Source organism: Tyto alba, unplaced genomic scaffold, assembly GCF_018691265.1.
Source record: "Tyto alba isolate M040663 unplaced genomic scaffold, T.alba_DEE_v4.0 Super-Scaffold_7, whole genome shotgun sequence".
Classification (NCBI taxonomy): domain Eukaryota; kingdom Metazoa; phylum Chordata; class Aves; order Strigiformes; family Tytonidae; genus Tyto; species Tyto alba.
The window spans coordinates 12,888,532-12,912,850 of record NW_024881328.1 but is presented as its reverse complement, the minus strand read 5'-3'; the positions used below and the strand labels follow the sequence as shown (position 1 = coordinate 12,912,850).

The 24,319-nt window shown below is 43.9% G+C and overlaps 1 protein-coding gene across 3 annotated transcripts in view; it reads right to left on the bottom strand.

Moving 5' to 3' along the window:
* Positions 1 to 5,938: 5,938 nt before the first annotated feature.
* ADCY5 (adenylate cyclase 5) overlaps positions 5,939 to 24,319 on the bottom strand; it is a 221,972-nt gene continuing 203,591 nt past the window's right edge. For 2 of the 3 annotated variants that reach the window (XM_033003547.2, XM_033003548.2), the window contains exons 13-21: positions 23,233 to 23,349; positions 21,577 to 21,741; positions 19,146 to 19,321; positions 15,174 to 15,200; positions 14,199 to 14,331; positions 11,487 to 11,750; positions 10,944 to 11,148; positions 10,026 to 10,150; positions 5,939 to 8,511 (exon numbers count right to left, since the gene is read on the bottom strand). In XM_033003547.2, the coding sequence (XP_032859438.1) occupies positions 8,383 to 8,511; positions 10,026 to 10,150; positions 10,944 to 11,148; positions 11,487 to 11,750; positions 14,199 to 14,331; positions 15,174 to 15,200; positions 19,146 to 19,321; positions 21,577 to 21,741; positions 23,233 to 23,349 (1,341 nt within the window). In that variant the 3' untranslated portion in view covers positions 5,939 to 8,382. Of the gene's footprint in view, positions 8,512 to 10,025; positions 10,151 to 10,943; positions 11,149 to 11,486; positions 11,751 to 14,198; positions 14,419 to 15,173; positions 15,201 to 16,958; positions 16,965 to 19,145; positions 19,322 to 21,576; positions 21,742 to 23,232; positions 23,350 to 24,319 lie in introns of all 3 variants that reach the window. The other variant, XM_033003549.2, reaches the window with a different exon arrangement.

Sequence of the window (24,319 nt, the reverse complement as noted above, 5' to 3'; positions counted from 1 at the left end):
AAATAGATAGATATAGATAGTTTTTTATGTGTGACCTGGAATAATGTTCGGGTTCAGTGAAATGCTAAAAAAAAAAAAGAACAAGTTTTAATGTCAGGGAGGTTACCATGCTGTTTGTGTTGTTGGATTTGGGGATTTGCAGCTTTGCTGTCCTATGAAATGTTGAAGTGTTGCTCAAGGCAGCTTTCTTTGGGCACTTCATACCAAAATGTGACGTGTATCAGTAAGTTATTTAATGTCAGGTTATGACCAAGAAGAAAGGAGCTATATATTTTCTTGTCTGTTTAAATAGGTGGTATTAGTTAAGAAAATTAGGCATAATACAACCAGGAAAAGTTAAGAGAATGAAATTGTAATCCAAAGTGAACAGGAACAATATTATATTCTTCATGTGTGTCTCAGACGTGTCTGAGATGAAGACCTTGAAGATACCTTGTTGTGCAGCCTCAAAGATTGGTGTTGGAGGTGATGTGCTTTGCAGTTAAATCTCTGCCCTCACCCGCTTTGGGACAAAGAATAATGCATTCATGAACACGGTCTGCTTTTGTTTCGGGAATCCAGACATTGGGGAAAAGATAAAGAGGAGGACTGGATTGAAGCATACAAGAATTTTAGGAAATATTTACACCATGAATATTTAAAAAATCTAGAACATCAAACAGCCTTTGTTTAGCACTGAGAAGTTTGCTTGTATTAGCATTCGGTGCAGCTTTCTGAACTCTGGACACCAGAAGAGGTCAAAAGTAATCCTTCTCTCTTTTAAGTCAATGATTGATAAATGTAGCTATTCGTGTTTTGGGTGTAAGGACTCTTGTAGACTTTATAAACAAGACAAAACCTGGTTTTATACTTACCTTTTCACCTCCACTGATAGGCAGGGAAGCTATTATGAATGTCTGAAGTACGGCTTAGTTTTTAATTTGGGCTGTTGTGCACATGAAGAAATTTTCGTTGCATTGTTTCTTCAGTTTATATGTTGGCAGAGAGCCTTGTTTTCTCTGAGACACCTTCCCTTCCTGCTATTTCTAAAGATGCATTTTTAAGGAATGAAAACTTCCTTTGTCATAGCATCTGGTGCTGTTATTCCGTTCCAGTGTTGCTGGTGTTAAACTAATTGCTGATTAGCAGGTATAATGAACAAGTCTAACTGTCAGTGTAATAGAAGACGGTTGGGGTTTTGTTTACTTGTTTTTATGGCACCGATAAAAATCCTGTTTCACAATGAAAAGTTAATGAGCATAACTGTTCTTCATTACCTGATATTACTAGGTGCTAAAAACAGGGCTTTTGAAGATACTAGTTTGACTGTAATATTAGAACTTGCTGAAATTTTGTGAGATGAGAAACAAGATACACCAGGCCAAATTGGGGGTGAAAATTTCCTGAAAATTCCCAGGACTTCCCATCTGCTTATAGAAACTTAGCATTTAGAGAAACAGTGAGTGCTTCCCTGCTGATTTTACCAGATACTTGAATTATTAGATTTATGAAGATGAATGTACAAAAGATGACTACTCTCTTGAACAACATGCATTATTTTAGTTGGAGTTGCACAAGGCCATTCATAATTGTTGGATTTTTCTGTGGGATTTAGGAGAAGCAGAGCCCATTTCATGCTGCATTTATAAAGTAAGCCCTCTTTAAGGTTGGAATGAGTCTATCCAACACCCAGAATGCCATATTTGTCTTTGAATAAGGTGTCACTGTTTACATTGAGTTTCAGGAAGAGTTTTCAGGAGAAGTTTGACGTATTTCCACAAGGTATATATCATGCTGATTGAGGTTTGATTACCTCAGAGTCTGCTATTTGGGCTTGTAGAGATTTAATCACATTCTTTCTTGCATATTTTTCTTTAATATCTGAGGTTGTTCATAGTGGTCTGCTCTCTTGTATTCAGTATCTGGGCCAATAGCTGGGTCTAAGAACTTGTCTCATTTGTGAATTGTCAGATTTTGCTAGGAAGTAACTTTTCAGACCCTGGAAAATACGTAGACCCCTTCTTTCACAGTGCCTCATGGAAGACTCACACACACATGGGTATAAGATGAATAAGGATATGTCTTAGAAAGAGAGAGAGGTGTAGGAGAGAATGCAGCCTTCTGTGAGGGAATGTATATATGTGTCACTTGGATTGATTTTTGGCTATATCAAAGCTGGCAGAGAAGTAGATGATGATGGAAACTGGTTTCCTCTGCAGACATTGTGGTTACTTAACGTTCACTCCAGATTCTTTAGTATATTTTAATAGTCTCTTTATCAAAGGACTGAGGAGCATCTGCTTAGGGTTATTACCTCTCAGCCTCCTGCCTTTCATTCCCCATTTCCACTGCAGGTAGTATGGTATGATTGTTTTTTGCTTTCATGGTTTGTATTGGGAAAAGTAGCCCATTAACGTTTATAAACACTAAACTCGGGCTATTTTGAATCGGCTTTTTGTCAGAATAAATATCTTTCTAGGTAAGTGTTACGGCTTGCAAAAATCCATGCTTTCTGAATGGTGTTAATATAAAGGGGTGTATTACAGGAGGGGTTTTTCCCTGGTTGGAGGTAATGGATGAAAAGGGTAGCAGTGGAGAGGTGCTTCAACGGCAGTTCCAGCCCTGTGTTGACAAGAGTCCAGCTGCTCTCTCAACAGGAGTCTGAGGAACCCTGGAGCACCTTGCAGTGTCTGCAGTTCCAGTCATAGCTGGTCAGATACTCCAGGTACTGTTTATTTTGGTAAGGCCAAATGATCTCACAGTGTCTGCACCAGCTGCTTTTACTTAACAAAATTGGGGTTCGTCAGTTTTATGATCAGATTGTTTGCTAATGAACTTCTATGGAGCACTTTTGGCAAGTGGTACGCCCCGTTTGCTATCGTGACTTTATAGAGCTATCCAAAAGTTGTTCAGACGTCTTAGAACATTTATGGAGTCTTTGTTTTCCTGGATGATGTTTTTTTCTTCCTTGGAGGCAAAGCTTCCTGAGACAGGTAGATAACAAGTACATGTTCAGAAGGTTTAAGGTGTGCTTAGCAGGGCTGCATAGGCACTCTATGGGTACCTGGCTCCGGTATGGCATGCTGCAAAGCGCTGACCCGGGCGTCCAGCTCACCTTGCACTAAGAACATGCAAGTGACACAGTAGGATTAGCCCACTAAGCTGTATACCGAGCAGAGTTTAAGAACAAGCCATAGTTGTCAAGCACCATGCAAAGCCTGAAAGAGAACGTGCTCCATCTCTTGTACTGAAGCTGCTGTGGAAGTGCCGTGAGAGGAGGGGGCAAGAACATTATCAGCTGGGTGTTCCTGCACTTGCCTAGTGGAGGGAGTCGTGGTGCCTGCTTTCAACACAAAACGTGACATTGAATAATTCCAGAGCCAGCTCCAGTCTGTATTCTGGCCCTTTCCAGGACACAAAGTGCATCTCTCGTTCTGCAGGCAACTTGAGGTGAGCCTTGTTTCCTAGCAGGAGCTGTGCAGCACCAGGATGGCGCGCTGTGGCTCGCTTGCTGCCGGGGCTCTCTCCCTGTCCCCCAGGCATGGCTGCGCTGGGCTCCTTGCTGACCACGTGAGAAGGAGGTAGGATGTCCCTTGGCCCGTATTTAATTTCAGACTGAATGGCAACAGCCAGTTGTAGGACAGGAGAGCACCAAGCATCCCTGCGTGGTGAGAGCAGGAGATTGTAGGCTCTTACTGCCTCAGTAAAGGAAGGAATCGGAGCCGCTGTCCTGACAGCACGGCGGTGTTGCTGGCAGCGGCTCCGTCCTGGCCTCGGGGTGCACAAGGCTGTTTGGCTGCCACGGAACAGGCGTTTTATGGCTCCTGTTGGAGCTGGGGCTGCACCACGCCAGAAGTAGTTTTCCATTAGGTGGGGAGGCCTCTGGAGCCTCTCAAAGGCACCGTCATGGTGAGGAGCAGCAGCAGCACGTCCGGGAGGGTCTTGTGGTGGAGCACCATGGGCTGCTGTGCTGCCAGGGGGTGGGGGGGTTGGATGATGACACCCACAGACTGGGATGATTATTTTTTGCTTATCTGTAAGTTGCATTTGATAGTTTGTGTATAATGGGCTACTTTGGAAGGAGTGGCTGCCTTTAGGTTGTGATGTGCTCTCACCTCCCCCCATGGTGGAAGGTTTTGTGTCTCTCAGCCTGATCCTGTGGGGCTGCTCGGCAGCAGCGGTACCAGCGCCTGGTTAAGGCGACACAAAGCTGTTTCCAGTAGATGGCAATGGTTATTTGCATTAGAAATTCTGAGTTTAAAGAAACGATCTCTGGGGCCAGCTGCTCACAGGGGAAGCTCACTCTAGCTGTTCTGTGGGGCTTTTAATTCAAAACGGTGCCTGTGCTGTGCAGCTGCCATTCCCACCTAGCTCCCACCTGCTGCCCCCTCTGCTCCTCATCGGCTTTTCCCTGGGCTTTCGCTCGGGGCTGGCACCAGCAGCGCGGCTGCAAAGCTCCGGGGCGGAGCAGGACGGGCGAGGGATGGCAGGTGGGACAGAAATGAAAAAAGACAACCCTGCTTTTTACAGTAAGCTACCTGGCTGCCAGCTGGCAGGGAAGTGCTGCTGCCATCCCCCATCCTGCCTGAAATTCGATGTTTGCAGCCCTGCCCCCTCCTGCCCAGGTGCTTCTGCCTCTTTCAGTTGAAAACCTGGGACAGAGAGCGGCAAGAGACTGGAAATTGAGTTTTTCAGCTTAGAACAGCTGAGCTGCCCTTTTTCAGACTGCAGCCCAAGCTCGCTCTCCCTGCCAGCTCCCAGACTTCAAACTAGAAGTGATGGTGCCCCGAGGAGCAGTCGGGAAGGCTAACGGAACGAAAACACGGCCAGATGTCAGTGTCCATGTATGTTGTGTAACGCACAGGCAGCAAGGCCAGGGGTATTGGCGGTGCAGGACACACATGCAAAAAATTTGGTGTGTCCCAAAGGTATCATTTTATTACGTGCGGGCAGATACTTGATGTAGCCAGCTTTGTGTTGGGGAGAAGTGGCTAAACACCTTAAAATTCATCAAAATGCTTTCTGGATGGGAAAAAGATGCATTTAGGGAAAACCGTTCAGCCAGTGAGTGCGTACAGCAATTTAAGTGAGAGGGCAGAGCACTGGAGGCTACTGGCTTCCCTCCCCTGGGGAATATCCTTCTCCAGATAGTTTCAAAAATTGCCTACATCAGATAATGGCCTAAATTGCTGTTTGTATGGTTATGTAAGTAGAGCATATAAAGTATTAAATAGTTCTTCTCCATCGTTCTTGAAGACTGATACCTCAAGTACTTCACGGCTTTTTGCTAATGCAGCTGGGTTCTCTGCACTTACAAAATCGCTTCTAATGAATAACAGATTGTAAGTCATTTGGTACTTAGTTGCCTGTGTAATGTCTCCTCTACTGAAAAAGTCAGTTGAAAGCTTCAGGTTTTTGTTTCTCAGTTATACTTGAGGCTTCTGTTAATTGGTATAGTTATGTGTAGCATTTACTTTTACCTGTAAAGATTGAAAATGTTGCACTGAGCAGCCCTGCTGCCTCCTTCCAGGTGTCCTTGAGAGGGCAAGTACCAAAGGTACCTGGGGAATTCTTTGGCAAAGGTGATGCACTTTTTAAAATACACACAATTTTTTTTTTTTAAATAGGAGAGAAAAATATACACTTTGTTTTTCAAGCTATTCAGTTATACCAATATATTTAACCACAGTGCCACAATGAGGCTTTGTCAGCTATCCTGAGACTAATGTTTCAAGGGAGGTGGGTGCACAGGAGGGACCCAGGGGGTGTTTGCTGGGCAAACAGGCCCGTTTGAGGGGCTGTAACCGGGCAGCGTGCAGTGCCGCCGTGGCCCCGAGGGCCGGCCAGCCGCCGCTAGTCAAGAATTGGGATGTTTCTGTTTGCAGCTCCGGTATCTCCTAAACAACGTGCCCGACGATTGCTTCACTAGCCAGATGCAGCTAAAATAAAACAGAGACACTTTACCAGTGAAACAGTGTTTAATATAGTTAAATTACTTAAATAGATTTCAATTTCCATGGGAAATCATAACTGTATCCATTTTTGCAAGATCCAGAGTAAAGAGTGTGTGAATACCCCTTGAAATGATCATGACACACTGTCAACAATCACAGCTAGAGATACTGGGGACTTGAAATTTCATTGACAACACAACTTCATAAGATGAATCAGAAGTTAAGACGACTGCAGACTTTCATAAAGCAGAAAGCAAACCTAAAACCGAGTGTGTGGCATGAAGGTAATGAAACTCAGTGAGGGGGTGAGAGGGATGGAAGGTGGAGGGGGAGAAAGGCATAACAGTGTGATGCAACTTAAGTATTTTGCAAACCAGGAAGGATGTAAAGGAGCAAAAGTATAGTACAAGGGCAGACTTGGCAGTTTTACAGAAGTCAATATACTATACTTTTCAGAGATGTTTCCTAGTGGAAGGGAGAAGGAAAGGGGCGATGCCATTTAAGCTCAGGTTTAAATGGCTTAATGCTTGGGTTATGCTTAGCAATATAGCAAATTAATTAAGACAGGCCCATGGATTTTCACTTATTGTTGAGTAGGAAAAAATAAATCACCACCACCATAGTGCAATCATGAAGCTGTTAGTACTACAATAATTCTGCCCTGAGAAGAGTGGAAAAGAACTTTATTAAATGTCAAAAGATTGGAGTAATTTTTAGTGCTAGCCAAATTCAATATCAAAACTCTCCCCTCATAGAATATAAAAAATATAGCTTTTTTTTAAAATTATTTTTTTAATAAAATATCAAGGGATTTTTCTTTAAGAGTTAAAAAAGGTACATAAATGGTAACAGTGAACTATTCGTAACCCCCCCCACTAGTGATAAAGATGTCCAACACAATATCAATGGCTCTGTATTTTAAGGTCGACCACCTCATATACACACTTGCCATCGTAACTGGTTTTGAAGATCCTGAAATTCCTGAAAATTGAAAATCTGTGACTCAGTTTAAATAAGTGCCTACTACAGGAAAGTCAACTCGATGCTGCAGTACATAGTTCCTTGTAATGTCAAATGGCAGTTACAATATCAGACAGCTCTCATATCAGCAGGATTCTGTTAAGACCATATATGAAAATGATTTTTTTAAAAGAAAAGTTCAAATGAGCTTATTTTTTTTTTCTCTCTTCTTGTAAGAGCTTGTGTTAGAGTTAGAAGATTTGCTTAGAGCTCTTTGACATGTTTGACCGATACCGTCTCAGTAGCTAAAACTCAAAGGTCCCGTTTCCATTTGTTAAGCCGCCACCCTCCGCTAGAATGCTGCATGGAACAAGTGTGCGACTACCGCGTTTTGGGTTTTTTCCTCTTCTTTGGGGTTGTAGATTTTTCTGGATTTTCATTTTAAAATGCATCTGATTCAGCCTGGAAACTCACCTGTTTGTTGTTGGCTGATTGTATAGTGATAATCTGAAAACTGCCAAGTCTGTGTTCAGCGTATTATGCACAAAAAAATTACACAAAAGTCTACAGGTTATATACACCTCCCACCACACCTTGGTGTGGACAGCCTGCCTTCTAATTTATATATAATTTACAAAATATAGAATTTGGTATATCTGTTAGATCTCCGTGTTTTCAATATTACAAAATAAAAAATACAAAAAACCCACGACAAATTTCAGGGGAGTTCCCCCCACAAAGTGTCTCTTGTTTACATCTAGTCTTTCCCATGTAAACTGATATATACCAAAGAAGAGCACAGAAGACTTCTTAATAAATATGGTTGTAGAGCCATCTTTATCTTGATCTTCCCCTTCATTAGATGTGCCAGCCCCACTCAGAAGAGCAGTCATTTAGCCATGTCGAAGAAGGGAGAAGAGGGAGCCAGGCCTGTAATGTCTTTTCACACCGAAACATTAGCGATGCCCTTCTGAAAGGCCTTTTTGTGTGCTGCAACAGTTGGTGTCAGTTTTGAAAGCCCATTCAAAACAGCTAATAAAAAGCACAGTGGTACACTTTAAATAGCTGGCAGTATGGGATGGAAACATTATGGGAGTGCAAATCCATTCCAAAATAACGCTTTGTAGTGAATCATACATTCCTTCAACCAAGTAATTGTTGTGTTGCGTCAATAAATACTTAAATAGCTTCTTATATCATCCCGTGGTAGCAGCCTTTTTTAAAAATTCCAAATTCACGTCTTATCTGTGAACTCTGTAGTACACATCTTTGGTCGACTTAGCACTCAGCCAGGAACAACTCCAAGGTGGTTTCTCTCAACTGCTTTTCATGATGGGTGGCCAAAGAGTTTGCTGATACCAGCTCTAGAGTCACCGTGTGAAATCTCAACTGCACTGCATTTTCAGCTTCACTGCCAAAAAGTGATTCTTTTCTGATTCACAATCTTGTGTAATGCAAATCCAGTCTTTGAGTGATGCTGCAATCGGTGCTAACTAATTGGAGGCCCTTCATTTAGGAAGTAGGTGGTCATTTCTCCTTTGCCTTTGACCTTAATGACCCCTCGATATTCCAGCTGATAGTTGTTGGCTGCTAAAACCTGGTACATGTCTGTGGTTACCTGCAGAATAAACAAGAGTAAGCAGATGCTTGGCATGCCTTCCACAGTCTTTTCATTCGCTTTTGGAGTTATCCACAGACAAAATGAAAGTAAGATCAAGTGTTTTGTTTCTAAGCCAGTTGCCTTTTGCATATCAATCACTAATCAAAAGGTCAGCACAAGTTACAGAACAGACACCATCTTTAGAAACTGAGAAGCTACAGAAGTCCCATACAGTACACAACTGGGAGAAAAAACACATTTTTTTCAAGGAGGTCACAGGATAAAAAGAAACAAATGAGTCACATTTTTTAAAATGTACCTGGCAGTTCAGTCTACTCAGCTGCATTCATTATATCACTGGAGTGGTAGTAGGAAAACAAGTTAAAAATATTTTTTAAATCTTCAAAAAGTACTTGGAGATTACACAGTGGATGTACAATTTAGAAAGAGTCATTCAGGGGTTTGTTTTTATGAAGGAGAAGGTAGTGAGCAATGAGAAAGACCAAACAAATGGAATAATCTAGCCGGCATCCAGATTTTCTCTGCAGATGCCATTCAAAAAATAATCACTCGTGCTGCAGAATAACAGAAATTCAGAGACTGGATTTCCTGATTTATTTAATTATTTCAATGTATTTTCTCACCCTTTTTCAGGTGGCTTTAAATATTTCCATTTTTTGCTTCCTCTTGCCATAACATTGCTGTGCTGAATTGCTTAACAGGGATGAAAATTGTTCATGGACCATCTCATAGGAAAGTTTAAAGCGTGTTGGATAAATATTGATCCAGTTAACTGACAGCTTAATTGGAAAGAAACAGCGCGGCTTCCCCCCTTGGGTTTTACATCAGTTGTTATGCTATTTTTACATCCCTTCAGTACTTTCCCAAGGAATGACAGTCTGTTACTGTGGACATTGGCTCAGCAAAAGCAGGACAGTGGAATTGAGTCACTGGAAGGGTCACTGTCTGAAGGCCAAGGAGATGTTTGGTTACAAGACAATTTCCATTAACCCCTTAAACCATCCTCTTTCTCTAGTTACATACCCCTGTCCTGCTGATGCCTGGATCCTTGTTAGCCTCACAACACATATGGCATTGTGAACAGAGAAGTGAATTACAGCTCTGTGTATCTGAATCGAGCCCTTGGAAAACAAAACAACCTACAGTTGCACGTAGCCAAACAGCAAACCCGTCAGCGCGGTGACCAGGCATTCCAGCAGGACTGTGCCCACAGCGCCAGTGAGGCCTGCGGGGAAGGACACTCAGCTCAACACTTCCACCCAGAACTAAACCACAAGTTTTTCACCTGCCAACCAGGCCCAAACCACGACAGGTTGCAAAGTTGGTCAAGATTAAAAGGCAAAACTTGATGGTACCACTGGCAGTCCCCAGCTGGCTTTTCTTTCAGGACTGCGTAAGTAAATGTATGGCATAAAGAAATAAAATGAAACCAAAATTCCAATTCTATTTAAGTTTCAAAATCCGTAAGTGATGCAGGGCTGGCAGTGTAAGTTTTCCAGTGAATTCCTTACCTGAATCCTGTCAGGCACACCCGTACTGTCCATTCGGCTGGCTACATTCACTGTGTTGCCCCATATGTCATACTGGGGTTTGCGTGCTCCTATCACCCCAGCCACGACAGGACCAATATTTAGGCCTGAAAGGAGAGGAGAAATCCCACAACGCTCAGATCCAGCTCGTGTGAATCACATGAAGCTTGAGGCAAGTTATTTTTCAGACAATAAAAACCATCCTGAGGTTCGCTGGTTCTAGCTGTGCTTTACCCTGACCTGTGATGCTACGGCCAAACTGTGGGGAAAGAAACTTAACTTTAAAAGTTGGCTGCTTTGATCCATTATGCCTGTCTGACTGGCAGCACTGGCTGGATCTGTTCAAGCCAGAGCTACTTTCCAGTACCAGATAACAGGATAAGGTTTATTTGCCGTCTGGCTGCCAAGCAAACTGCTCACTTGGAAGCCAGCACAGCTGCTGCAATGCCGAGTGCCTGCGAGGCAGCAGCCCGGCGGCCTTCCAGAACAAATACCACACTTCATCCTCACATTTCTTCCCCTTCTTTTCTGTCTCTTTATTCCCTGGCTTAGAAAGACAATTTAATGTCCAAGAATGGCAGAACTAGGGGCCACAAGGCGCGTGGGCAGGGAACGCAGCACAGGCAAAATGAGCCCAAGCGCAACCACCACGTGAGGCCGTGCTGTGGTAAGAGCTGCTCTGCGCGAAGGTCAGTTGCCCAACTGCTCCTAATTCTCCGGGGAGCCTCAGTAATAACGCTGCCACCCTCATGGAACTGCTGTGCTGGTTCAGAGAGGCCAAACTGGTCACCAGGCACAGGTGTGCAGCTAAGGTAACATCAGTGGGCTTTACTGCCCATAAAGTCCCCAGCTCAGAATGACCGCTACCTGTACTTAATCCTGTAAACACAGTGACATTACCTATCTTCATCTGGAAGTTGTTGAATGAATGTTCATTAATGTATTTCATTTGGTCCATTAACCTCATGGCAAAATCGGCCAGAGCTTTGATGTGCGTCTTCCCTTCCTTGTCGTAAGTGGAGTCGTTGAGGCCTGATGCAGCCATGTACGTGCTGCCGATGGTCTTGATCTTCTCCAGCTGCCGAAATTGGTCTTCGCTTATTATCTGTTTCACAAGAGCAGAAGAAGCAAATAAACCCTGACAAACACATACACGCTGGTAATGTCCTTGCCATGTGTCCTCCCTTGGCACAAGCACTGCAAAGTACCGGACAGAGCCTCCACTACTAAAAGTATAGGGGGAAGGGGGCTTAGATATTCGGAGGAATGATGAGGGAATAGAAGGATTTTAATGTGAAAAAAAAAAAAAAAGACTTCTAGAGCAAGAAGAAATGAACCATAGCAGAAGGATTCAATAAGCCACCTTCCTTCAGGGGCGCAGCAAAGCCCAACTAAACTCATTGATTCGGTTCACTCTGTCCACCCAGATTTTCTGTGACTTACTTCATCAAAATCAGCAATGATCTCGTTGAGCAGTCTCAGACACTCCACCCCTTCGTTGTTGGCCTCCAGCTCCACGTAAAACTCTGAGAAGTTGCTTATGGAAGCAAACATGACAGCCACACACTCACAGGACTGGTAGTAGAGTTCATCATTTCGCCGTTCCTGAGCCAAGAAATGGGCTGCCACGTCCTTTGGCAAAATGTTGTGGAGGAGGCGTCTGTTATAGGCCTGCAGCTCCTCCATTTCTTCTTTCTCTTCAGTGGCCTAGTTTAGGAGGGAGAGACAGTGATGTGCTTACTCTTTTGGTAACTGCTCTGGGGAGGGAAAATAAAGCTGAAAATGAACTTCCAGGGAGGACAAAAATAAAAGAAAGGGGGAAACTGCAAAGGCGAGCAGAACCAGAGAGATGCAGAACGTTGTGTTTTGCAGTGGAGGGTGGTCCAGCGCTTTCTGTGCACACATGTATGCAAAAGCAGGCACAGAATAACACTAAAATCCACTGTTGTTACATTGCTGGGCCCTGAATTGGGTAACCTGTACAAGGTCTGTTTCTTTTGGGGAGCTCCACCATCATCCTGCCATCCACAGAAACACACTTTTGGCTTTCCCAGCCAAGCACAACAGGTTTTAGGAGGACACAGACAGCTCATCATTGCTAAAGTCTGACTGCATGAATGGCACTGAATTGTAATCCGCACCCTGTACCCCTCAAACGCTTGCATAGCCACATAAAAGGACCCTCCTTTTCCACAAGGTTTGCTGAGGTGCAGTCATGGTCCTGAAGTACAGTTACCATGGAGCCCAGGGAACAGGCCCATCTGACACTTTGGGGAGGAGTTTCCACCAGCCTGTAAAGCCTCTGTCCCCCCCGTGGCAGTGGGGCTCTGTCCGGCCAAAGGGAAGCGTGAGGAGGAAGGGTTGTCTTGTGTCTGTGCTAACGGGAGTGGGTTTGGGTTTAATGTTCAGATGGAACCAGAACTTTAAGAAGGATGTACCTATGATGTGCCTAGGACACCTAGGCTGTACCTAGGCCACCTAGGCTGTACCTAGGCCTAGGTGACTAAAATAAAATAAGCATTTAAAGTTCACTAGATGAATCAGACTTCAGAACCAGATTTTTTCTTTGCAGACTTGCACAGTACCAGCATTACCTCAATTCATTGCTTCTGGTTTGTAGGTAGAGGCACAAAGGTGTGTGTATTGATCACCTCTCTCTCCCCCATTACCTGATGGCAGCAGTATTTTCTCCTCTTGTTTTACTTTTCGACATTTTGAATATTTCTGAGCAAAGATAAAAGCAGGGTTGGGCAAGGCCTGGGCAAGGCGCAGCTGAGGCAGCTTGCACGGAGCAGTTCGGTTTAGGGAGCCCTGAAGAGCTGCCCTGTGTACAGCACCCTCCGCTTCAGCAGAGGCACCAGGAAAAATGTACAGCTTTTTGAAATGTTTTTTTTTTGTTTTTTTTTCTTTCAAATATTTTTTTTTCCAGTGACTTCTGTTATTGCTGGAGAGCTGGAGTCAAAAAAAGGAAATGCTTTCCTGGCACATTTGAGCCTTGTCATGGACGAACACAGCTCAGCCATACTCTCCAGCCCTCACTTTGTGAAGGGAAAAGGGATAACCTCACCTCATCCCTTAGGTACACGTTGGTAAAGGCACAAGCAATACTTGCAGAGCACTTACTACTTTGCTTGTGGATTCTGGTTTCTGAAACTGGACATTTGAAACTGGAAATGAAGGTAAGCAAGGAAGGACCCTTTAGAAGGTGATACGCCTGGACAGAACCAGGAAAACACTTGGCTCTGCCTGGGGAAACAAATGCTTTGGCCTGTTGAACCCAGATCCGGAACAGGCAAGTCTGCTCATCCCTTCTATTGTTTTGCCATTTATAAATGAGGATAGCAATGTTTATCTGCTTCCCAAGGAGCTTTAATTAATTGGTGCTTCCTCAGTGCCTCCTGCTCAAACCACTGAGACCTATTATTAGAATGAAGTCCTGCTGTCCTGAAGGTAAATGTGTATAAAACCTGCAGCCCTGCAGTCCCCCAGCTCTGAGTCCTGGGCAGAGCTGAGGCCTGTCCTGCTCACTTGAGAATCACATACAATGCCCCAACATCACTTGTGGTAGTGAAAACATTAACACAGAACCCAGGGACAGGAGCACAGTGTGGCATTATCTGTAGTGTGCTGGTTATCCAGTACTGCTGCCCAGGGACTAATGAAGGCTGGATATTAAGCCAGTTCCCACTGCTTAACACAAAAGTAACTGAAAATGCAAACATGAATCTTTCACACTGCCAAACAGAGCAAACTACAGCTCATTGAACTCTGGGAAACAATTCAGCAGAGAATATGAACTTCTTATATTTACAAATTGTGTTATATTACAAGTCCCTGTCACAGTGACAGTGACAGGCTCAGTTGTCTAAATTCATTAACCTTGATCTTCAGATCTATAACCCTTTGCTGTGGGAACCATCCAAAGTGCATTCACAAGGAAACAAGGGGTTAAAGTAAATAACTAGGATGAGAAGCACTGAGTAGGCAAAGTACCAAAGAAGAGCAGAGCATTACTAGTATGCCCAGTCATATGCCAGATCCAGATTAAATTCAAAGGCACTTGATAATACTCCTCAACTCCATAGTGAATAGCTCAGTAGTTTAATAACACCAATGACTGTGTGCATTTCTCCAATGCAGCAACCACCACCTAACCTGGAGCTTCCAGAGGAAATCGAGCCTCGCAGTGGATTCCACTTGCTGGGCATGCAAGTACAGCGCCAGGACAAAGACGGTGATGATGACGGGGGTCACAATCTTCAGCGCAACTCGTGTCATCGCCGGGGAGCTGCCGCCAACGAAAGAGCAGAATTTCTCAGTTAGTCTCAGCATGGAGGAGCACAGCTTAGCCACGCTCTGTGCTCCCTCTTTAAAGCTAACCAACCTCTGAAGAAAAGCTTTTCTTCTTTCCTCTCAAAGTGTGTGTTAGTAAAGGGACAAACAATACCTGCTAAAAGCTGAGGACTTTGGCTTATAGATGCTGGTTTCTAAAGTGGAACTTTTAAGCTGGAAATTTAATCCAACTTCTTAAAAAGGGTTAACACCAATATAAAAGCCATTTTTTAGAGAATAGCCATACATGCTGAGATACCACTATGCTTGGCAAAACCAAAATGCTTCAGGCTGTATTCACTGTGTCTCCTGCACTGGCTTCCCCAGCCTCCTCAGTCTGGAACTGTTCTACACTTACTGCTTCCTTAACTAGTCACTTCTTAGTGGCCTTTGTTTTGTAAGTATTCTATAAGCTGAAAAGAGTGCAAAGACACATTCGCATCCGTTCTGACAAGCAAGCAAATAAAAACTGTTAAATCTGAATTAGAATTACACAATATGAAATACTATTTTGATAAAACCGTTGACTTGTAATTACAATTAAGCTCTATGAGATGCTCCACAAAGCATATTTACCCAAGCCCCACGGGAAAGAGGATGCTCTGGGAGCAGCTGTACATAAAAAGGGGCACTATTTAGTCCACCTAGGGCATTTGCACTGTGTGGCACCAGCTCATAGCAATGCATAGTCAAATACCAGACACCGATGGCGAGTCAACGTGCTGATACTGCACCTTGTGAACAGAAAGTGCCTACCAACAAAACCCCATAAAAATATTTAATGCCAAATTGACTCACCACGATAATGTTGCATTTGAAGACAGGCTGAAAAAAAACACAAACACAAGGTTAATAGGGTGTTGGCTCCCTCCAGCACTCGTCCTTCTGTACATCATTCAACAGAGCCTCTGCAATGTGGCACCTCTAACACTGTGTGGGGCTATAGCCTTTTTAAAGCAGAAAACTACAAAAATAATGGGGAGAGGGGCGGGGGGAAGGACAAAAAGTCATCTGAGCTACACTCAAAAATCCAGAGTGATGATGCAGCATGGTTAATGTGGTTAAAATATCTAAGAAGCATCAAGAGTCAGAGAATCATTTGGGATTTTAATGTCAGTGTGGGATGCTTAGCAAATGCTTGGGCATTCATCACTACTTCATTAGGTCAGGCTGGAAAATTTGCTCTAAAGAAGGAAGCTTTGGGCTATTATCTTGTGAGGAATAGCTCCTCTCTTTCCCATTTATTGTAGCACAGAGATGTGTTTAATTCCTTTAACTCTAGCACTACTCCCTTCTTCTGCAAGTCGCTCATCTCCAGTGCTGTGCCTGGCTGTGGGTACCACGCACGGGTGCACTAAAGAAAACACTTATGCAGATTGCTATTACTATTCACAACGCTGCAAAGTACTCATATGAAGCAGAACTGCTGGAGAAGATGGAGGGTGTGCTTTTCTTACAGTGAAAGGATGGAAAGGAGCTTTCTGGTAGGTAGTAGCTGTCTGAGTTCTTGTCTGATTGACTGTTTAATGCTGCTGGATTTTTTCTCAAGTGTGGGTGGAGTATTAGGTGGCTGAGAACCATGTACACGGATCTTTTAAAACACTTCAAATGGAAAGAAAGAGATCAGTGGTGAAATTACTGTAGTGTCATTGATGCAATCACAGCTTCATAGGCTACTAACGTGATACATCTTTAGCCTGAGAATCTCATAGCTGTCTCAAGAGCTTCAGGCCACAGTTTTCTGGGGCTGCGGGGAACCTTTTGCTACAGAATCAGATACAAATCATCAAAATTGAAATAGCCAAGGGAGCCTAACTGGGCCTAAAATTAAGAAATGAAAGCATAGTGACTCTCTAACCTTGTTTGTTTCGAGACATTTTCTGCAGCTCTGAGCCTGGAATTTCTTCTGACACAGATTTTGCAACCCACTGTTGTCTTGCACATGAGCTATTGCACGGCCTTTTGGCCAGCTCCAGCACTGAACATGTGTGCTTGGACGTGGGGCCAGTGTGGGAACCCTGGGGATAGCGAGTCCCACACTAAAGGTTGGACCCATCTGGGAGTTGGAGACACTTTCCACAAGCAGCATGATTCCTCTACTTTCCTAAATCCCTACCTGGCCAAGGCTGACTGACTGCCCCCCATTGTCACTCTGTCTTACAATGAGCGTATGGCAGATCTGACCCTCTGTGCTGGGGCTGCAGCTCACTGTGGGTGTTACGCTTGTTCTAAAATCTTCAGCAGACTATGAAATACAGCAATCCCAGTATTTGCAATCAGGCTTTGGATAAGTGAAAATGCCCAGTGCAAGCAATAATGGTGTTACATCGATAGGTTGCTCCCCCGTGGGACAGATATTTCCAGTAGCAGATGGCTCTTTAATTACTGGGAGGTAACACAGAGAGAAGCTTGTTAAATACACTCCCACTCAAGTTGTGCACATTTTAGCAGGAGAGGGGGTTGCTTTTGGGGACAGATCCCATAGGACAGGAGTGTCTCCCTTCTCACAGCCACAATTCCAAGGACAGACAGACCTCTAAATCACAAACCACAGCTCTAACAGAAACGATGGGCTTGATGAACAAATCACTGGGCAAAGCTCTCTGGACTCCACTATGCAGGAGCACAACTTAGATCACATTGGTCCATCACATCTTTAACACCAAGGCATTAGTTTTATCTTCTGCAGAGGGAAAAGGTACTATGATGGTAGCTCTGAGCATCCAGTTATACTTCCTGTGTCACCACACTGGTGTGTTGCTGCAGTCAAGTCTAGCAACACCCAAAGTGCTATTATCAGCCCTTCAGTCGCTTGCATGCTGGGTTGCTTTGTACACAGAAGTGTGAAGTGACACCTGCATCACTCCTAATTAGTCAGAGTACCATAATGGCTGCAGAGCAGACAGTAATTATGTGGCTACAACGGGGACCCAATTAAAGTAGCATGAGGTTACGTTGGTTGGTTGTTTTTTTTTTAATATCAGCTGCACAATAAGGTACATCTCTGAACTATGTGCTACACGCTGAGCTTCCATTTCCCACAACCCACAAAGGGACTGCCAGACATTGGGACAATAAAAAGCTGTCCGTGGAACTCTCAGGAAAAAACAAATATAATTTGGTAAGAGATAATATAGCGTCACAGAAAGCTATTTCTGGGAAAACATGCTAACCTTCTCCACTTTATTACTGACATTTTGATTGTGAAGTGACATAAATTATACTTCTAAGTGCTGTAATTTCGCTTAGTGCTTGACTTACAAGAATGAAATTATATTTGGGATATAAAATGCTTTTATTTCTCTAATTGTGTTAGAAAATGCTAAACAGTTTCCACTGTTGGAATACATAACATCTGCTAAAAAAGGAAGGAAACCTCAATGTCCCCATACCTCCACAGAAAGCTCCATGGGGTTTCCTATATAATTTCATTCACTTGAGTTAACAAAATAATTTAAGTGATTACTGACAGTGTCAGTAAAAGCCATACCTCCATTATTTATTACTGGGCACACAGGGATGTTAAAATAATGGAATATTTATGTGAAGGACAGAAGTAACCAGGTGCATCTGGCTTGAAGAGGTTAATGACCATCAAGAAATTTGAGCAACTGCACAAGCTATTTCATAACATACAAGATAGCACTGGGAAGGATGATGGGAATCTTCTCAACTACCCTCCTGTCCAAGAAAGGAAAAACCACAGCTATCATCCATGACCAGTGTTTCACCTAAATTGGTGCTTTCTAGATCTCTGATTCTTCTTTGCTGCTCTAGACCCTCCACTGCTGTGAACTGCCTTCTTGCCTCAAACTGGAAAACATATTCCAGGTTTGGCCTTCCCACTCCTGGGGAGAGCAATGGTCTACTTCTCATGTCTTACAGGCAACTCTCCTTATGAGACCTTCTAGCATCATGTTCACCTTCAGACAACACCATGACTTCACTGATTCACGTTCACATACAGTTGTTTCCTACAAGGCCCAAGGCCCACTGCAACTCCCACTGAGAAGTGAAACTTGTGGAGGAGGGCAGGTTTGTGGATGTGACAACTTTCCCTCCCTGGTGTGACCTTCAGGAGAATCAGTGGAATCTTGTCAGTGGAAGGAGGTTGTCACCATGATTAATGTGTGACCTGGTGATGACAAACTACCTTTTGTAAGTAAAAGGGTAACTGTCTACTCCCACTTAGCCCAGGTCCCTCTGCGGGGAATTGCGCTGAGACCAGCTGTGATACTGGCTTTTCAAATGCGGACATGTGTCCAACAGTAACTGTCAGGTCACTAGTCAAACATCAAACACCACCCCAACCTGGGCTTGATATACTAGATGTTTGAACACCTCGGCGGTTCATTAGCACATCCCTGAGACAGCTCAAGTTTGTTGGAAGGGTCTTTTTTCATTTTTGAGAAAAGGCAGATCTATATTGGGAGTGTAATATCAGAACAAGTGAGAATGACTAACTACAGCTCCCCATTTCTGGAAGAAAAAGAAATACAGATTCACTCTGATGCCAGTTATATTTTGTTAATAATAGATAGTTCATTAGTCAAGTTCCACGTTAAAAAGATCTTAAAGGGAACTGTGTTCTACTCTTCAGAGGTGAAGAGCAGCATTGACAAAGCCTTTAGTCTGCAGCCATGCCTTCTCTGGTAGCATACGCCTCCCTTGCTTGCACCACAGCCTCGGCACTCCCACCCACCTAATGCCACACTGAAATCATTGGGTGAAAGAAATTAGGTGAAGATTTCAGAAGTGAAAGGCACTTACTAAGTGTTAGCTGTAACCAGAAGATCTGCATTGTCAAAAAGGTTGACCCCTGGCACTTCCACAATGAGAACATATATAAATTCAATGATTAACATAAGGATCAGTTTTCCAATACAGCTGATCTGAAGGAACACAGAGCAGGCCAGGAGACTCAGTAAGACACTGTAGGTAAAGTACTGTATAAAGACAAAAAGGGGAAAAAAAACAGAAGAGAGATGAATGTCAGCTGGATAAATCAAAACTGAAAACAAAGGAAACTAAACAGAGGGATAGAAAGGGATTGTGAGTTATGTAGTTGAGCTGACCAAACATGTACACCTGGGGCTGCCTGTGGGATTCTCTCATGTTACAGGAGATTTAAGTGTTAAAACTGAACTGGTGGAAGAGAAAACTCCTGCATTCTTCATCAGGCATTATTTGCTTTACACTCAAGAGGCATAAGGCTCGCAGCCATACACCCAAGGTTGTGACGTAGGTTTGCCCTGGACACAGTTACTGAATTAGTAGAAAGTGTCATCCAGTTATGCTGGAATACTTTGCGCTTTAAGGTCAAATTAAATTCTGGACTCGAATTCACATATCTGCACAATACACAGGACCAAGGGTATTAGCAACTCACACCACCAGGACAGACACGCACTTGAGGCCAGTTGGAAAGTTTTGCCCCTGCTGATGCGACACACTGGATCCATCGGCAAGAGACAGGCTGGACAAACTTCTACCAGTGCCCAACACTATGATCATTTTTTTCTGCCAGCAGTTGCTGAAGTGTGTGCATGTGTGGTAGTGGAGCCCTCTATCACACCTGGGTGGTGGGGCAGCAGCTTCTGCCAACCTGAGAGCTGAAAGTTTAGCATGCCAGTGCTTTCAAATGCATTTACAGGCTGCCATTTATAGCTCCTGGGAAAGCTAGCATCTATGTGAAACAGAGAGAGGCATGTTATCCAGCTCATCACCTTCCTGTGATCAAATCTGTGAAGATGTAAGCTTCTACTTTGTCCGGACAGGCCTATTTCTGGCAAAAAAACCTGTATCAGATGCCTGAGGCAATCCATCCTTCCAGTTAAAAAGCAAGCCCTAGTTGAAGTAGAAATACACTTCGTTTTGAGCTCATTTATTAATAGTTCATCGCTGATATATTAAATTAGAGAAAATAACTTGTACAGCTTGTAACCTGACTCCCCAGTTTCTATAAAATGGGTGGATGTTCCTGTGGCTGAGCAGTAGGATCCCACTATCTTCTGAAAGCACACTGGATGCAACAGACAACACCTGTACCAGACCCAACATCTGCCCTGCAGAGTGCAGGGGTTGGACTCCTTGCTTCTTAGCCCACTGACTGGCAGGACCTGGCACAAAGCTGCCACAGCATCCTCAGCATAAAAAGTGGTTGTTTCTCATTGCTTAAAATCCTTCTCTGTCCTCAACCAGCACACCTGACAACACCATGATGGGCACAGACTGTTTCTAGTTCTCTGTTCTGCCAGATTTTACTCCTGGGTCTTTCTGTGGACATAGTAAGAGCATTTGCAGGGTTGAAAATCACAGTAATGGTGGTCTCAGAAACCTCACTGAATCATATAGAGACCATATTCCTGTTAGGTTAGATGGAAGTAGATTCAGTGGGATACCAGGGCTTTGAGTAGCACCTTGGACATCTGGATGATAACAGATCAGCCATAAATCTGTCAGGTCTCCATAAAGCCAGATGCCTTTGACATAAATTCTGCCCCCATCCTAGAGAGATTTTTTTTCCTTTTCAGTTTCCAGTAGACAACACATGTAATGGCCATGACCTAAAAACTCAAAGAAAGATAGCATTGAATAGCTATGCAAAAAGATGATTTTTTTGGCAAAGTATTCCACCAGTCTGTAAAACATATTTGGGGCTTTTTTCGCCATTAGAAGTATTTTTTTTTTTTTTTAACCAAGTTGTTCTGTAGAGGTAGGATCTGCATTTGCAAATAGAAGCAGACCACTATCAGGGCTGCTAACTTGCCTGAGGCTAGAACCTACTATACCTAGTGAAAGAATATATAAGCAAAGTTTTTCATCAGGACATAAAGCAAGGGAGGGAAGGGTTAAATCTATGACTAAACACTGATTTTCAAGTAACACGGAGCATCCACAAACTCCTTTGAAATGACTTGTATGACATTAAGGACTTCATGTAGAAAGGCCAATTTTCCTGCTACAGGCAGGATCCAAAAATGATAAAAGCCCTGATTATTCAGCCCTGAAGGAACTTAAACATTAATGTGGACTCATGATAATAACTCCAGACACTTAAGTTTCTGCGTAGTAGCCTGTGACAGTCCTATAACGTCAGTCAGGAGCAACCTTGCTTTCCTCTGAATCACTGAGATTTATTACACAGTTTTATAGTCCCTTCTCAGATCAAGCTCTGCAATCCATTTTTTTCAGGAAATACCTCTGGAAAGTTGCAGTTGGGCAAAGGACTGTCACAGAATCCCTGTAAGGTGCCCAGGCTGTAGTTGGAAGTCAGGTTGCTGATAAGGCATATGTCCACCCGGTCAGGAGTGATGTTGTATTCTGCAGCCATGCAGTTGGCAAGATCCACAGTGCTGCACATGAACTGAAGAAAAAGATGGTATTAAACTCAACAGCATAGATGGGGAAAAGAAAGCAAAATAGTTTGCACCAATTCAAAAGGCCCTTGGAAATGGCAATGTGCAAAATATGCAAAATGAAACTACTGGCTTATATTTTACTGCATGTGTAATGGCTATGTTTTTCCTCCCCCCAAAATGTTAATTAATAAAATCCAGGTTGTGCACTCTAGAAAGCTAGTTTTGTGCTCAGCTTCACGTACAACTTTAAGTTTGAAAGCTCACAGGCAGAGGGACTGTAGATATTACATGTACAAATATATCCCGCTATCTGTGATAAGGTCCTGGTGTTGCTCTGTTTCTGCTGATGGGAATTTGTGAGCTGATAACTCTCCCCTGCCATCTCTAAAGCTTCTGCTGCAGGTACTTCTAAAGGGAAGACTTTAGCAGCAAGGCTCAAAGGCTGATGTACTATGTTTTGCTGAGGAATCAGAAAAGGCCTGTTCTGGTCTCCACATGCTGCTCCGTTTGCCCATTTTGCTAAGTTTTACACTAAGCAGTCCACGAAGGCACAGAATCACACATTATGCAGAAAACCAAAGCTCTAATTTTCCCGTGGTGCTCAGCAACTCACACCACCTCTTTGCAGGTGACTATGGGGGAAGGTGGTGGGGTGTCGACACTACTGAGATAGCACCTCCCATGCAAGTACCTCAAGGGAGCATAAAATTGTTCCTAAATCTCTACTATGTCTATAGGGAAGCTGAGGCAAGAGCAAGCAGTGGTCTGATTTTAAGGTATTTTAAGCCTCTCTGTGCCAGTGCCAGTCAGCACTGCCCCAGCGGAGGCCAAAACAGAGAGGAGCAGAGGGCCATGGGAAGTCTTTGTAGCTACCTCCAAGCTCAGGGTTTTAACCCCAGGCCCATCCCTCCTTTTTTTTCTTTCTCCTCTCTTAAAAAATGAAAGAGAACTATGCAGGGTAAAGAATATTCAAGTGGTTTCTTTAAAACACATTCAGCCTTCAAGCCATTTGTACAGGTGAGCAACTGGCAGCTGCAGGTTCTTAGAGAACAGCTCATCCCTCTCCCAGTCTGAAACCAGCAGCGGTGTTTGAAAGCAAAGCTAGACCACCCCACTCCCAAAAGCGCAACTCAAAGCAAAGTCTTCACAGTCCCTGGTAGGTGATTACTGCACTTGGAGCAGGATGCAGCACCGTGCAGAAGGTTGGCACAAAGCCTACACAACACTTAAGTCCCGCTTGGAGCCAAAGAATCTAAAGAATTAGAAAAGAACATGGGCACAAATCTGTGCCAGGCATATAATGAGCTATAGGGATGCAGCTGTTGGGGCTCCCATTTCTCTTCTGTGCCAGAAAAGCAAAAGGGAACTGACCTCAGATGCTATAAGCATTAGGTGGGAATACATTAAACCCAGTGGCTTTAAAGGTTATGATGCTGTGCAGAGCACCGCTAACACCATGCAAAACTGAGAGGGTCAAAAGGAAATAATACACATACCATATTGACAAAGGCAGATAGAAAAACCAGGATAATGGCAAAGACTCCAACTAAGGTACTATTAGTCCTGGACTGTACAATCTTCCTAGAAAGAGTCTGGAGTGGAGCTGGGAAAAGCTGCATGTGGGGAAAAAAAAAAAAATTAAATAAACATGTAAAATCATTGTTTCTTCTACAGATTACAACCTGCCTTTGAGCTGCCCGCATGCTTCAGCGCAGTGTCTGTGTGGATGCTGCACAGGGGTTAGAGAATGGTGATGGGGGATGGTGGCTCCTGGACAAGGGCGAGCAGGAACGTGAGCACCTCGCGGCAGCAGGTCCAGCTGGCTCACCAAATCTACTTAGTCCTTCCTAATGGGGATGATGGCTCCTGAGCCGAGAGAGCATGGCTTGCAGGGCTGTGCTCATCCTGTCGTGAAAAGCAAACCACAAGCCATCTGTAACTGAAACAGCCAGGAGCTTGAGCCTGTAAATTACTGGACCAAAAATATAAAAAATCAGAAATTAAAAATAGATGTCACATCCCTTTGATCACAAAGGCGTATCATAGGATTTTGTGGTGTCATTTCAGAAACAGACTGTTAAAAAGCCCAGGCTAGTCTTGTGATCTGTCAGACCCTCGGTGAGAGGCATTGGAGAAATCAGCTGGCCTCGTTTGGTCTATGGCACTCAGCACCACAGACACACGGGGCTAAAAATAACCACTGGTGAGGGCCACCACAGAGCTCCCCGAGACAGACTGTCCCAGTGATTCACCACTATCAGAGCTAGAAGCTTTCTTCGAACTGCATTCTTACTGCAGGCCACCAGCATGCTTTGCCTTAGGTGCTGCATCGTATTCTGGGTAGAGTCTGTCTCTGTGTTAAAGCGGAGACTAACTAGGTGCCCTTTGCAGCAAAGGTCACCCCTCAGCATCGCATGAGGCCTCCGTGCATTGCATTAGCTACAAGAGAAGTCCAGAAAAGAATGAAACGAACCCTTTTCTTCACGTGCCACCACTGTCCCAGAGCCAGCTCAGGGATGGAGCAAGGAGATGGACACCAGGACACCCTTGTGCACTGACACCCTCCCGCCCGAAATCAGCCCC